This window comes from Grampus griseus, assembly GCF_964374135.1.
Source record: "Grampus griseus genome assembly, chromosome: 8".
NCBI lineage: Eukaryota > Metazoa > Chordata > Mammalia > Artiodactyla > Delphinidae > Grampus > Grampus griseus.
The window spans coordinates 64771900-64785725 of NC_139002.1; the positions used below are offsets into that span (position 1 = coordinate 64771900).

Sequence of the window (13826 nt, forward strand, 5' to 3'; positions counted from 1 at the left end):
AAGCCAAAGGGCGCCAAGAAAAGGAATTTCAAGTAAGAAGATTGGTTGTAGGTTTAGTTTCCTTGTTCCATAAATAAATTTCATAAATTTTCTACCAGTGAACATGAATTCCTTTTGTAATAAGTAAAAAAGCTGTTAGAAAAAGAAAGGGTTGTTGATATTTCTAAATGAGGGAAGTTAAAGCAAAATGAGTTTGGTGGGGGCAGGGGAGGGGAGCTTTAAAAATATTGGCAACCTTGGAGAAAATTTCTGATTACAGGGTTAGTGAGTGAAATGCTAGTAAGGGGGTAGGAATAAGTTTGTAGGTTAAAAAGGTAGTAGGGTCAGGGGAAATTTGTTTATGTGATATGTATGTCTTTCTTTTTTTTTTCTTTTGTAGTTTGACTTATTTTGGGGAGTAAGGGGAGCTACCTGTGGAGTAGAAGTTTTTCAGGCCTATTATTACCTGTTGTAATAATAATTTTCTACTTGTAATTTTTTTTTTTTCTTTTATGGTACGCGGGCCTCTCACTGTTGTGGCCTCTCCCGTTGCGGAGCACAGGCTCCAGACGCACAGGCTCAGTGGCCATGGCTCATGGGCCCAGCCGCTCCGCGGCATGTGGGATCATCCCGGACCGGGGCACGAACCCACGTCCCCTGCATCGACAGGCGGCCTCTCAACCACTGCGCCACCAGTGAAGCCCTTGTAATGTTTTAATAGTCATCTATCCTAGAATTATATTCTTCATACTGCTTCAGGACCTTATTCTTCCTGCAGCATAGATCTGATCATGTAAAAACTTGCAAAAAAAAGTGCACACTTAATGGATCTTGATGTGGTCACAATATACCTATTCATTTTTTAAAGAATAATTTTTATAGATTTATTTATTTTTATTTTTTGCTGCATTGGGTCTGTGTTGCTGCTCGCAGGCTTTCTTTAGTTGTGGCGAGCAGGGGCTACTCTTTGTTGCGGTGCGCGGGCTTTTCATTGCGGTGGCTTCTCTTGTTGCAGAGCACGGGCTCTAGGCACACGGGCTTCAGTAGTTGAGGCTCACAGGCTCAGTAGTTGTGGCTCATGGGCTCTAGAGCACAGGCTCAGTATTTGTGGTGCACGGGCTTAGTTTCGCCGTGACATGTGGATCTTCCCAGACCAGGGCTAGAACCCGTGTCCCCTGCATTGGCAAGCGGATTCTTAAGCACTGCGCCACCAGGGAAGTCTCTACCTATTCATTTTTGTCTTCCACTGTTTTCTTTCATTTTTCTACTAATCTCTTTAACATAACCCATACTTCTTTTCCTTTTAAAAATCTTTTCTCTCCATCTCTGTGGGTTTAAATCCTTTAGGGTCTAACTAAAATACTTACCTGTCAGTCTAATTAGAATTAATTTCCCAACCTACTTTAGAGTGGTGATCTTTTATCTCTGTCGTATCTGGCATGTTGTAAGTACTAGTAAGTGGAGTGGAGTTAAAGGAGATGGAGATGGAGTTGGGGCTATTGAAGAATTTTGATGAGGTGGGTTAAGGATGAACGTTGAATTATTTGGCATGATGACAGATCATGAGAAGGTAAGAAGTTGTCTGGAAAGGTAGTTTTGTGTTATGGTGAGCAGCTTTTAAACCTGAGTATTAGCAGTTCTAGCTCTACTTAATGATATATAATGACCCATTTGTTGCTTAATTTCTCCTGGTTCTCTGACTGCTAGAAGCCAGATACTTTGACTAATAAAAGATTTATTGTAGCATCTTCTCAAGCCTAATCAGTGTTTGCCAAACTTTGTGATAAAAATTGATGCTAGTGATATTTTTACTTAAATTTATTTTTTATAGTGTAAAACATGAAGACCTTTAAATTTATGATAGTTAATAAATATAGTAATAGTTAACATGTGATAGGAATTCTTCTAAATATGTGATAATTTGCTATATCCAAGAATGCCAGAAAGTTGTTAGAGATTACCCAATGCTTGAAAGAGTTTTTTCCTAACTTGTATAGTTAGTGTATATCTTTATTTGTCCTGTGTTTTATAATTGTACAGATCCATGGGGGTTTTTTCCCATTTTTAAACTTTATTGGGGTATAATTTACATATCGTAAACTTTACTTGTTTTAAGTGGAATCGGTGATTTTTGGTAGATAATACTATTACCACAATCCAGTTTTGGAACATTTCCATTATTCCAGTAAGATGCCTCTTTGCAGTTTGTATTTAATCCCCATCCCAGTCTTAAGTGATTACGAACCTACTTTCTGTCTCAATTTTCTTGAGAACCTGATTTTTAATATTTAGTACTAATTTAAGTCCATTTGTTACCTTCTTAGGGAGAATACAAGGCTACCTGCACTAGGGATTTCAGCTGGATGAGGCCAGTAGATAGATGTCCCAGGTTGAGATTGCTTGTGCTATTCCTGCTGACAGAAATATCCTTTCTTTCTTACCATTAGTCTAGCTCTGTTGTCTGAAAGTAACTTTTTTTTTTTTTTTTTTGGTCAGTTGTACTTTTTGGATTTATGTTGGTTTGTTTATGAAGGCATTCAAAGTGACCTAAAATAATAGGGTAATAAACTAAGTGCTTGTTTTCAGTGTTTAGTTTTGTTGATTTTTTAAAATAAATTTATTGATTTTAGCCACTTTAGTATCCAGTTCAGTGATTTTTAGTGTATTCACAGTTATGCATCCATCACTACAAACTTTAGAACATTTTTATCACCCCTAAAGGAAACCCCATACCATTAAGTAGTTACTCTTAATTCCGCCCTACACCTCCAGTCCTAGGCTACATTTTTTTTTTTTTGCGGTACGCGGGCCTCTCCCGTTGCCGTGGCTCACGGGCCCAGCCGCTCCGCGGCATGTGGGATGTTCCCGGACAGGGGCACGAACCCGTGTCCCCGCATCGGCAGGCGGACTCTCAACCACTGCGCTACCAGGGAAGCCCTCTAGGCTACTTTCTGCTCATAGATTTGCCTGTTCTGGACATTTGATATATATGAAACCATACCATCTGTAGTCTTTTGTGACTGGCTTCTTTCACGCAGCATAATGTTTTTAAGGTTGACACATGTTGTACCAAGTGTCAGTACTTCATTCCTTTTATTACTGAATAACGTTACATGAATGTATGGATATGCCACATTTTGCTTATCCATTCATCAGTTGATGGACATCTGGGTTGTTTCTACTTTTTTATGAATAATGCTGTGAATGTTCAAGTAAAAGTAGTGTTGTTGGCTTTTTCTTTTAATTGAGGGTTAATTTACATATAACACAGAGCTCAAAAATATGTACAGCTCAGTCAGCTTTTACCTAGGTACCACCATCTAGATTAAGATAGGTAGGTAGGTAGGAAGATAGATAAGATAGATAAAACATTTCCATTGGCCTAGAATTTTCTCTTCAGACTCGTCTTCAGGTTATCATTTTTCTGACTTCTGTTAACTATAACTTGGATTTGCCTGTCGTTAAACTTCACATTAATAGAATCACATAGTATGTGATACAGTCTGGCTTCTTTCTCAACATATTTTTGAGATCTGTATTATTGCTTGATTCTGTAGGTTGGTTTTATTTTTTTAATTTATTGTATAGTATTTCATTGTATGAATTGTACCACAGTTTGTTTATACATTCACTTGTTAATGGACAGGTATTATTGTGAACATAAGCACTTATTTCTCTTGGATATATAAGGGGGAAATTGCTAGGTTGTAAGATAGGTGCATGTCAGATACTGCCGGTTTTCCAAAATGGTTGTACCGTTTTATACGTCTGCCAGCACTGTGTTCCATTTTTTCCCCCATCTTGACCGGTGCTTTGGTGTATTGCATATATTGTTTTGTGGTAGGATTGTCTTGTCCACTTGTACTAATTCTTTGTGTTTGTGTGTGTGTGTTTCCACACTGCGCGGCTTGTGGGATCTCAGTTCCCCGACCAGGGATTGAACTCGGGCCATGGTAGTGAAAGCTCGGAATCCTAACCACCAGGCCACCAGGGAACTCCCCATTTGTTATGTCTTGATATTTGCCAAAATACTTTCCGTGTTTATTCCTTAGAGCTATCCTGTGAAGTAGATTTTGTTATACTGACTTGGTAATTAAGAGTTAGATTTGCTGAATCAAACTTGCTCAAGAGTTAAAAATGTAGGCAGTGACATCACTTATGTTTATAACTGTCTGATTCTAGCAGTTCATTCCAGGAGTTCACAATTTGATGCGGGAGACAAGATACCTATGTAATTTTTTTTTTTTTTTGCGGTACGCGGGCCTCTCACTGTTGTGGCCTCTCCCGTTGCGGAGCACAGGCTCCGGATGCACAGGCTCAGCGGCCATGCCTCACGGGCCCAGCTGCTCCGCGGCATGTGGGATCTTCCTGGACCAGGGCACGAACCTGTGTCCCCTGCATCAGTAGGCGGACTCTCAACCACTGCGCCACCAGGGAAGCCCCCTACTTTAATATTAATGGCCTAAAAAGTGACATAGTAGTGGTCTTTGTGGGCTCATCGGTCTAAAAATATAAATACGCTTTTTCACTCTGCACAGCCCCTAGGTGATCAGAACTGCTTCCAAAGCCCCTTTTTTTGTTGATTCATTGTTATTCTTTCAATAAATTTGTTGAGTATTTTGAATGTCAAACATACGAGGAACTGGGTATACAGTAAAGTCCTTATTCTCAGTGGAGCTTAAAGTCTAATAGGAGAGGCAGACATAAAACCAGCTACAAATATAATAATTACAAATATGTAATAAGTATTATGAAGTAAAAATACCTTGGAGCTTATGAGAGTAATAGGGAGCCCTGCTTAGCCCTAGTGTGATCAGTGAGGAAATGCTTCTCTAAGGAAATGTTTAAACTGAGACCCAAAGAATGTGAAGCTGTGGACCAGTTAACTCTGGTGGAGCACTGGAGAGAAGTGTTGTAGGTAGAAAGTCACAGCATGTACAAAGACTCTGCAATGGGGTAATGTGTATTGTTGAAAGGACCTAAAGAAGGCTGCTAAGGTGGGGCAGTGGGGGGTGAAAAGGTTTCTTTATTATTTATTTATTTATGGCTGCCTTGGGTCTTCCTTGTTGTGCGAGGGCTTCTCATTGCATTGGCTTCTCTTGTTGTGGAGCACGGGCTCTAGGCGTGCGGGCTTCAGTAGTTGTGTCTCGCGGGCTCTATAGCACAGGCTCAGTAGTTGTGGTGCATGGGCTTAGTTGCTCCATGGCATGTGGGATCTTCCTGAACCCGGGCTCGAACCCGTGTCCCCTGCATTGGCAGGTGGATTCTTAACCACTGCACCACCAGGGAAGGCCCGAGAAGGTTTCTTTAAATGAGGCTGAAGATATAGACAGGAGCAAGATAACACAGGGCCTTTTAGACTTTAGGAGATAGAGTAGAAAATTGTTAAAAGGTTTGGTTAAAGGGGATTAGTTTACAATTTTAAAGATTATTGGCTGCTAAATAGAGAATGGTTGGGGGGGCAGATGGCTACATCAAGAGAGATGATAGTCACTTGGACTATGTTGGTGATAATGGGAATGGAGAAAGTGGACATAATAATTATACAAGCATTTTGTATGTAGAATTGATAGGGCCGGATATATTGTATTGGGGTAAAAAAGAGGGAAGTATTAAAGATGACGTTCAGTTTTCAGACATGAATAACTGTGAGGATGGTGATGACAAGGGTTGGGAGAGGTGGTACAAGGAAGTAGAGTCACAGCTTTTAGGGGAAAAAAATGATTTAAACATAGTAAGTCTGAGAATCCTATGAGACAATGAAGGTAGGGATGTTAAATAGGTCTGTTAGAGTGTCCTGGACTGGAAATGACATATTTGATTTATAGATAGTATTTAAAGACAGGAGTTGGATGAAATCAGCTAGGGAGCAGAAAAGATGGCCTGTGACTGAGTTCTTGCACCACGTTCTAGCATTTGTACATAGAATGAGAAGCAAGCAAAGGAGCCTGAGAAGATACCAGGAAGAGTGGTGTATGAACTATGTAGGTGGAAGGGTGTTTCATGAAAGTGATAATGGTTAACTGTGTTCAGATCTATTTGGAGTACGGGAAAGGGTAAATTCCTCCCTTTCATCTAACTGCTCCTGTCCAGGTCTTAAATTTAAGCATTACTTCTGGGTTAGGAGGTTCTACTTTTGATTCTTCCATAGTGTTTTCTGTTTCTTCCATTATACTTTATGGCAGTTACCTGTTTGTCTTGTTTTCCTTCACTGTTAAGTTTCCATGAGGTCATGGAGACTCATTGTCTCGTTCAACCTTGTATTTTCAGCTCCTAGCATAGTGTTTTGCACCAAGAACACCTAAATAAATAATTTTTGGAGTGACTGAACGAGCAAAGTATCACTCTGGGTCTAATGTGAAAGACATTTTTTTATATCCAAAGGGAAATTTTTCTGTTTCTAAGAATGTGTTTGTAGAATGCATGAGAGTAGCATTGACATATATACACTACCAAATGTAAAATGGATGGCTAGTGGGAAGCTGCTGAGTAGCACAGGGAGATCAACTCAATGCTTTGTGATGACCTAGAGGGATGGGATAGGGAGGGTGGGAGGGAGGCTTAAGAGGGATGAGGGGATATGGGGATATGTATACATATAGCTGATTCACTTTGTTGTACAACAGAAACTAATACAACATTGTAAAGCATTTATACTCCAATAAAGATATGAAAAAAAAAGTCTGTAAGGAAGAAACTAAAATAAAAATCACTAGTGTCCATGTGAACACATGCAGAAAAATACTAAAACTTGGGCTGGAAGGAGGAGATAACATTATAGGAAATGGTTATATTGGGGGAGAGGGAATGAGAACACATATGAGAAGAGATTTCAGTTCTTTATTAATAAATCAAAATCAAATATGGCATATTTAGGAATTATTAAATAACTTTTATACTGTTAATGAAAGTAACCCAGGATCATAGCATAAAATTTGGATAATAGAAAATAACATATACAATAGTTCCTCTATAATCTTACCATCCCAGATACAACTTATTAGCATTTTTGGTGTATTTCCTTGTTTTCTGTATATGTTGCATTGTATATTCATGTAAATATATTTGCTAAATTATCGTATAGTTTGTATCCTACTTTTATTTTATGTTCAAAACTCTTCATTTAAATTTCCTATTGAAATATGCATATAGAAAAGTGATCGTGAGGATACAGTTGATTAGTTTTCACAAACTGGACACACTTTTATAAAACAGACGTGTTAAGAAATAAAACGTCGGGCTTCCCTGGTGGCGCAGTGGTTAAGAATCTGCCTGCCAACACAGGGGACATGGTGAGTTCAAGCCCTGGTCTGGGAAGATCCCACATGCCTCGGAGCAACTAAGCCTGTGCGCCACATCTACTGAGCCTATGCTCTAGAGCCCGTGCTCTGCAACAAGAGAAGCCACTGCAATGAGAAGCCCACGCACTGCAACGCAGAGTAGCCCCTGCTTGCCACAACTAGAGAAAGCCCGCGCGCAGCAACAAAGACCCAACGCAGCCCCCTCCCCCAAAAATAATAATTAAATAAATAAATGATTTTTTAAAAAAAGAAAGAAACGTTATTAGCACCTTGGAAACCGCCCCTCAGGCTGTTAATTTTTACTTGTTTAATTTTTGTCTAGCCACTTCATAGAATGTCTCTGGAGAAATTATTACTGAATTGAGGAAATAGGTATCACAAAAGACACTGTTTTTGAGCTGCTGCCACCAGTGTAGGTCAGAAGTGCAATGGTACACAGGCAAATGCAAACATAACAAAAGTTTTAGGAGTTAGGTTACTGAATTTTTTGAGTTCCTTATATGTGAGTGATAGGAAATAAGGCTGGAATCAACTTGTGGAGGAGAGCCTTTTGTGCCAGCCAAGCAGTGAAATAGAGTACTGAGAATATTTATTTGCAGAAATTTAAAATGTATTTTTTTATTTGTAGGCACACAAGTCTCTGAATTTTGTTTCAACACTGCTTCAGATTACTATGTCGGAACAACTGGATTTACCTGTGAGACAGGCAGGCAAGTTTCCTGAATTATTTTCTTGGATATGTGTAAATAATATCATTTCAAAGGTTCATAGTTGAGTAGCAGAAGTATCCTGGGAAGGCCCTTCAGTGATTTTCTTCACTGAAAATTGGTTTGCTCCGTTGTGTTTACTACAAACTGCCACAAGTGCCTTGATATCTGGTGACAGAGTTTAAAGGAATGTGATATTTCACTGAATTAAAAAAGAAGCTGGAAGGAGAAATTGATGGGGTTTATTGAAAGAGTCTCCATATTCCCTGTTTTCTTCCATGATGGATGATTCTAAGATACAAACCTCCAGCTGTTTGCTTTTACTATTTTATTTTAACCATTTAAAAGGTACTGTTTCTTAGTTCCAGTTTCAACAAAATATTGAGTAATTCCCTCAGTATCAGAGTCTATGAAAATGTGGCATACTGCTCCTGATATCATCTGTTAGTCTGCAGAATAATGGAATTGACCTCTTTAATGCTTGTTGTTTAATTTATTTGCAGATGTATTTCTTACAGGAAATATAAAGTGCCAATAACCTTACTAGTCTAGAAAAACCAGTTATATTCTGGGATTATTTCTTGCTGTTCTTTTTCCCTACACCAGTTTTATTAAAAGAATTTTTTTTGCTTACGATATTTAATGTATAGTAAGCACATTCCTTTTCTCTACATAGTGTTTATCTTAAAAGTTATGTTTTAATGGCTAAATAATTTACAATAATGTGCCATATGCAGTGAACCATTTCTCAGTTGTTGGAATTTAATCTCAGGTCTGTTTGATTAACAATTGTATTCCCAGTGCCTAAGGTATTGCCTGACACACTGCAGGTACTCAGTAAATGAATGAATCAATGTAAGTTGTTTATGATTTTTTTAAATTGGTATATAAGTAGCACAAAAATGGGACATTTTTTGTGCCTATAAAATACAGTAATTTTGCTGAACCCTGGTCAGCAGTAAATCTTTAAAAAAATTTTCTAGTTAAATAGGAAAAGGTCGCTTTGTTTATTTTAACCGTCAGTTCTTTTTTACTAATGAAGTTAACATTTTCCCATTTAGTTATTTTTTTTTAGATAAGAATCTTTGCCTTTAAATCTCAAAATTTTACTAAGATGTTGAAAGCATTTGGCATTTAGGAGGGACCTTAACACATTAGAAACTTGATTATGTGTATTAGCAAAATTAAATTCTAGAAAGTTGTTTATTAGTATGTACAAAACCAGAAGCAACCAAACTATGAAATTGGTCCTAATTTTCAAAATATAATCATTACTTTAAAATTTATTACATCCTTGTAATAATTGAATGATATTTTATAGTACATGGTATATGGTGGTTTTATCTGCTAGACTTTGAAAGATGCATTCATTCTGTCTTTGTAGTAGAACTCAAGCATTCTGGATGGAGTAGCCTGTGAATCACGAGGTTCTTTCAGTGCAGTTCTCACCTGTTTATGTGTTTTGTTCAAGCAAACACTTTTAAAAATACTGAATCAAAAGTGTACAAATAAGTATATATATTTACTTCCTTTGTGCATTTTGTTGGAAAGAAATACTCAGAGGCTATATCTGGAAGACATAGGGGCTATATCAAGTCTTAATTTTTATCTTTGTTCTGTTTTGGAACTAAAGAATAAAATAGTATTAATCTGAAATATGTCAGTCCCACATGCTGAATCAGTGTTCTTGACTGTAGATGTAGGTTATCTTAAAGCTTTTGTTGAAGGATATTTTAATATGTAGTTGTAATCTTTTTTGAAATGCTGTAAGATGGGGTATTATTTTAATTTCCAAGATAAACCAAAGTAGAATATAAAAATCATATTTGTATCAGTTATCCTTGTTTGAATAGGTACAAGACTCCAGGTAAGTGTTAATTACTAATCAGAGAAGAATCAGTGTTTTGCAGAATTTAGACATTAATTTTGAATAATTTCCCTTTCCTATACATTCTGTACATTTGTGTTCAAGGATTCTCTTTCTCTCTCATTTGGGTGGAGGGGTCAGGATAAAAAGCATTATTACCAAGCTAGTTCAGTTAGAGTTAACTAGCAATGTGCAGGCTAGCAGTATGATAACTGACAGAAGGAGCTAGCAATGTGCAAGGTGGCAGTATGATAACTGACAGAAGGTAGTAGTCTGTAATTTTTGAACATAACGAATTCTCCCATAAAATAACACGAATTTGAATTGGTATGATTGTGGTGTATGATTGAAATACTTAAATTTATTGACTGAGAATCTTTATATACTGTAATTTTTCTATGATTAAAAATAACAACCTGTGTGTGTGTTAGTCACTTTGAGCTGCTCTAACAGAATACCATAGACTGGATGGCTTATAAACAACAAATTTATTTATCACAGTTCTGGAGGCTGAGAAGTCCAGAATTAAGGCACTGGCAGATTTGGTCTCCGAGGACCTACTTTCTGGTTCATAGACCCTCGCATGGTAGAAGAGGAAGAAGCTCTCTAGGGTCTCTTATAAGGGCATTAATCCCATTCGTGAGGGCAGAGCCCTCATTAGCTGATCACCCTACTAAAGCCCTCATCCCCTCATCACATTGGGGGTTAGGGTTTCTGGTTAGGGGGTTAGGGTTATACATTCAGTCTGTATAACAGAGTTATTAATTATAGAAACTTGGTATATGTATGTGGTTTTGTTTTTAGAGGCTTCATTTAGAAAGCGGATTTGGTAAAACAGCTTTCCTACAGAAAACAAGGATGAAAAGTGTTGTGTATAAATGTGTTGTAAAAACAATTTTGTTTGTAGTTTGCAGAGTTCTCTTAGACTGTATGTTTAATAATAACTTTGTGGGTGATTACTGTAGCTGAGCATTAAACTTGTGTTTTATCAACTTTTAAAATTATAGAGTATAGTATTTTGATTTTAAAAGGTTAGCTTTCCTAGCAATGTTTGGTCTGACAGAAATAAATTGAGGTGTAGACACAGGGATGTTTACAGTGCTTTCACTTTCTTTTGTCAAATTGATCTATATTTTAGGTGTTATCTATTTGAAAAATATGATAACACAGTATTGGCCTGATCGGGAAACGGCACCAGGGGATATATCCCCTTATACTATTCCAGAAGAAGATCGACATTGTATTCGAGAAAATATTGTAGAAGCCATTATCCACTCTCCTGAGCTCATCAGGTATGTATATGTTTTAAACTTAACCTTTGTTGCAGATATATAATTTGCGGGCTTTGGAGGGATGCAGAAGAGGGGATCTTTTCAGAACATAAAAATCTGTCATTTTTTGTGGCACAAAACTTAACAAATGCAGTTACAGGGGAATTCTTTTTTGTTTTATTTTCTTGCTACAGTTTATATTTATTAAAAACCAAAACTTCATGTAAAACTTGTGAAACATACTATGATCAGATGAAAGAGGGTATAGAAAGTTATAGAATACTGTCATATACTTTATATTGTATAGTCTTGATATTTGAAAGCTTGTTGTGTATGATTTTGTAGAATTTTTTTTTAACATCTTTATTGGAGTATAATTGCTTTACAGTGGTGTGTTATTTTCTGCTTTATGACAAAGTCAATCAGCTGTATGTATACATATATCCCCATATCTCCTCCCTCTTGCGTCTCCCTCCCACCCTCCCTATCCCACCCCTCTAGGTGGTCAGAAAGCACCAAGCTGATCTCCCTGTGCTATGCGGCTGCTTCCCAGTAGCTTACATTTGGTAGTATATATAAGTCCATGCCACTCTCTCACTTTGTCCCAGCTTACCCTTCCCTCTCCCTGTGTCCTCAAGTCCATTCTCTATATCTGCGTCTTTGTTCCTGTCCTGACCCTTGATTTTGTAGATTTTTTTTTTTTGCGATACGCGGGCCTCTCACTGTGTGGCCTCTCCCATTGCGGAGCACAGGCTCCGGACGCACAGGCTCAGCGGCCATGGCTCACGGGCCCAGCCGCTCTGCGGCATGTGGGATCTTCCCAGACTGGGGCACGAACCCGTGTCCCCTGCATCAGCAGGTGGACTCTCAACCACTGCACCACCAGGGAAGCCCGATTTTGTAGAATTTTTAATGAGAATAGTTGATGTTCTAAATGAAACCTGTCAGTTGATGATGGGGATGAAAATTAAAAATAAAATCACTTGCATTTGTAACATTGTTGGGTTTCTTTTGAGTCAGTAGTAACAGTTTTTGCTTAGTGACTTATTTTTGTCTAAACAGCCTTTTTCTTTATATGAGTTAACAAAACTTGAGGTAGCATTTCTTCCTCCTTATTGTTTATTTTTGACTTTTAGGGTACAGCTTACTACATGCATTCATCATATCATTAAGCATGATTATCCGAGTCGCTGGACTGCCATTGTGGACAAAATTGGCTTTTACCTTCAGTCTGATAACAGTGCATGTTGGCTAGGAATTCTTCTTTGCCTCTATCAGCTTGTGAAAAATTATGAGTAAGTATCTCTCTCAATTCCTGTAGAGTTTTGAGAAGTAGAAAAGGCTTGGGAAATTTAAGCTAATTGGTTTGAACATCTTGAAATTTCATTTGGTATATATACTAAAGTTAGTGAATTACATGATTTTAATTGTGTCTTCCTTTTGAAATAGCATTCTTGTTTTAATTCTGCAGTCTCTTCTGTTGATTCAACTATGAAACTCCTTGTGCCCTTTTTTCTTAATCATGATCTGTTTCCCTGTTCAAAACCCAAGTTATCCCTAACTTCTCAATATAGGCTCCTCAATTTGTGGTGATAAAAGGCCTAAAGATAAGGTTTTAAGATGTGAAGGGGGTCAAAGTACATTGATCATTAGAGCTCTTTATTCTGCCTTTCTTTGAATTTTTATCTTAATTTGGGTTCTTGTGAAGTTTCAAGAACCTACCTCTAATTTTTTAAGAAGAATATGTTGGAATTTCATATGATCATTTTTAATCATTGTGTTTGAGGGATTCATAGTCATCTGCTTCAGTGTTGGCATACTTGAGCAAATTATAGTTCATGTAAGTAATTGGTATCAGTAAGAAAGATTTAGGGATCATTTTAGACCTGGGCTTAAGGATCAGAAAAAAATCTAACCTTGGAAGTTGAGGTATAGCACTAAAAGTAGTAAGCCAAATGTTGCAGAGATTTTCTTTTAAGTGTGTGGTGAAAGTAATGAAATTGGTAGGCACTTGAAAGTTTTGATATTAGCAAATTATGAGGAAGGAACACTTACACCATGATGGTGGCTTTATTTCCAGCCCTAACAGCTACACAGATGCCATTGTGAGCCCTCTAATTCTGGGACTTGTAGTTAGCCTCCAATACCCTTTTTGGGTCCCAACTCAAAGTAGCTGATGAACTGCTGCTTTTGTTCTGAGCAGGAGAGAAATAAACCATTTACAGCATTGGTACTGGTGTTTTCTTGTGTTCCCACCAGCTACCCATCTTCCTGCTAAGGAATGTTCCAGCTGTTGCTCCAACCTCTGTCAGAGTGCCAGTTGTAGTTCTGGTAAGTGAGTGACTAAACTGAGAGAGAATAACAGTAATAAGCTGTCATTGTCATGGAGGAGGTTTGTCTCTCCTGTCCTTAATCTTAGCAGGAGAGAGTATGACAGGGATTTTTAAAATGGGAGACATAGGCTGCTACAGTGTTGGAATTACAGTTCATTTTCAGCTAGTGTTCGATTGTGGAGCACAGCCTGTTCACAAGGGATCTGTGTGGACTGAAGCAGTTCTAAGAAAATTCATGGAGAAATTGGAAGTTGTGATGGCCTTCAGGAGCATAGATCCTCAGGAAATGCTTGTCAGGTGAAGGAGCATAGAAGGAACATTTGAAGAGGAATGCATCTCACACCACATGGAATAGTATGAGCAAAGAA

General features: G+C 37.8%; 1 protein-coding gene across 1 annotated transcript in view; it reads left to right on the forward strand.

Annotated features, from left to right (window-relative positions):
- The window catches only part of IPO7 (importin 7), a 47099-nt gene that overhangs the window by 6373 nt on the left and 26900 nt on the right, over nucleotides 1–13826 (forward strand). Inside the window, exons 2-4 of the mRNA XM_082661047.1 lie at nucleotides 7909–7990; nucleotides 10993–11146; nucleotides 12262–12420. Coding sequence (XP_082517173.1) covers nucleotides 7909–7990; nucleotides 10993–11146; nucleotides 12262–12420 — 395 coding nt within the window. The remainder of the gene's footprint in view (nucleotides 1–7908; nucleotides 7991–10992; nucleotides 11147–12261; nucleotides 12421–13826) is intronic.